A 1300-nucleotide genomic window follows, 5' to 3' on the forward strand; every position below is an offset into this window, starting at 1 on the left:
TGGGCCGAGCTCGCGCGGCTGAGGCCGGAGAAATTCCTCTCCGACATCATCGAAAGTGTCATCGGCGCCATCTTCGTCGACTCGCACGGCGAGCTAGAGCCGTGCGAGCGCTTCCTGGAGCGGCTCGGCATCTGGGACTACCTGCGGCGCGTGTGTGCGCAGCCCGTCGACACCGAACACCCGAGGGCGGCCCTCGCTCGTCTTGTCGGGGCGCCCGCATCCATCAAATACGTCACTGAAGTCGACAGGTATGGCCCCGCGGTGGGCAAGTTGTACCGCTGCACAGTGAGTGTGGATGGAGAAGTCGTCGCCGAGGTGCGTGAGGTCGCGTCCCCGGACGACGCCGCGACCATTGCGGCCGCGATGGCGAGGCGAGAGATCCTTGCCGGAAGAAATGCCACAGAAAATGCTCCAGGCTAATGGTGCTGGAGTTTTGGTTTTGTTTGCAAAAAGGGGTTGCACGGGGACGTGCCGGGGACTCGGAGGTGACGCTGGGTTTCTTGCTGCTTTGTCGAAGGCAACACCGGCATGGACGTATCCTCCCGTTCTTACGTCGCCCATAATACCGATACCAACGTGGTCGCTGTCCACTCCCCCACAGTCCGTCTTCTTACTCCTTACTTGGTGTTAACACTTGCAATACCTCCTGGGTAACTTTTCGGGCGTGGGATACCATGGATTGTACTCGCCACTCTAAGGCCAGTATCTCTTCAAACCGTATCCATCGCTTGTAAGGCCGGAAACACCGATAAGACCAACAAGGGCGGTGGAGGCCGGCAGCCCATCGGTAATTTTGGTCCGACACATCAGGAGGTTAAGTTCGAAGACCGGTTCGCTGATGGTGTCCGCTTCCGCTGGGATTGTGATCATCAACCAGAGGCAAGGGGCGGGGTTAATATGACGGGAAGAGCGGTTAGGCTAGGAATGGCTGATTACACAGAAGAGCACACTTACCAGCAGTTTGACTTTAATTACCGGGATGTCGGGAGCAGCAAGTCGGAAGAATATATCTCCGTAGTGACGTCACATAGCGCAGCCTCGCGCAGCCTCGCGAGGAATCCTACCTACGACGTCCTCGAGCCCTCGCGGGCAGAGGTAACAAATTCTTCGACATCAATCTTGATCAGAAGAACCCTATTAATGCGTACCATTGGCGAGTCAACCTTGCTCGATCATCTCGAGATATTGACCCTACATTTCGACGGAAGCGAGAGGTAGATTCGGGCGACGAGGTGGCTCATTCGGCGAAACAAGAAGAAAAACATGGACTTTACAGTAAGGATAGGAGCGAACCTCTCTC

The 1300-nt window shown here is 56.4% G+C and overlaps 1 protein-coding gene across 1 annotated transcript; it reads left to right on the forward strand.

Annotated features, from left to right (window-relative positions):
• The first annotated feature begins 106 nt into the window (after positions 1–106).
• PV07_12858 (uncharacterized protein) lies at positions 107–1064 on the forward strand. Its single transcript, XM_016400429.1, has one exon. The coding sequence runs from the start codon at positions 296–298 to the stop codon at positions 629–631; it is 336 nt and encodes a 111-aa protein (XP_016241925.1). The 5' UTR covers positions 107–295; the 3' UTR covers positions 632–1064.
• The last annotated feature ends 236 nt before the right edge of the window (positions 1065–1300 follow it).

The sequence above is a fragment of the Cladophialophora immunda genome (genome assembly GCF_000835495.1).
Source record: "Cladophialophora immunda strain CBS 83496 unplaced genomic scaffold supercont1.231, whole genome shotgun sequence".
Taxonomy (NCBI): domain Eukaryota; kingdom Fungi; phylum Ascomycota; class Eurotiomycetes; order Chaetothyriales; family Herpotrichiellaceae; genus Cladophialophora; species Cladophialophora immunda.

Coding starts and splice junctions, on each gene's coding strand:
- PV07_12858 (XM_016400429.1), top strand. CDS start 296: ATGGAGAAGTCGTCGCCGAGGTGCGTGAGGTCGCGTCCCCGGACGACG.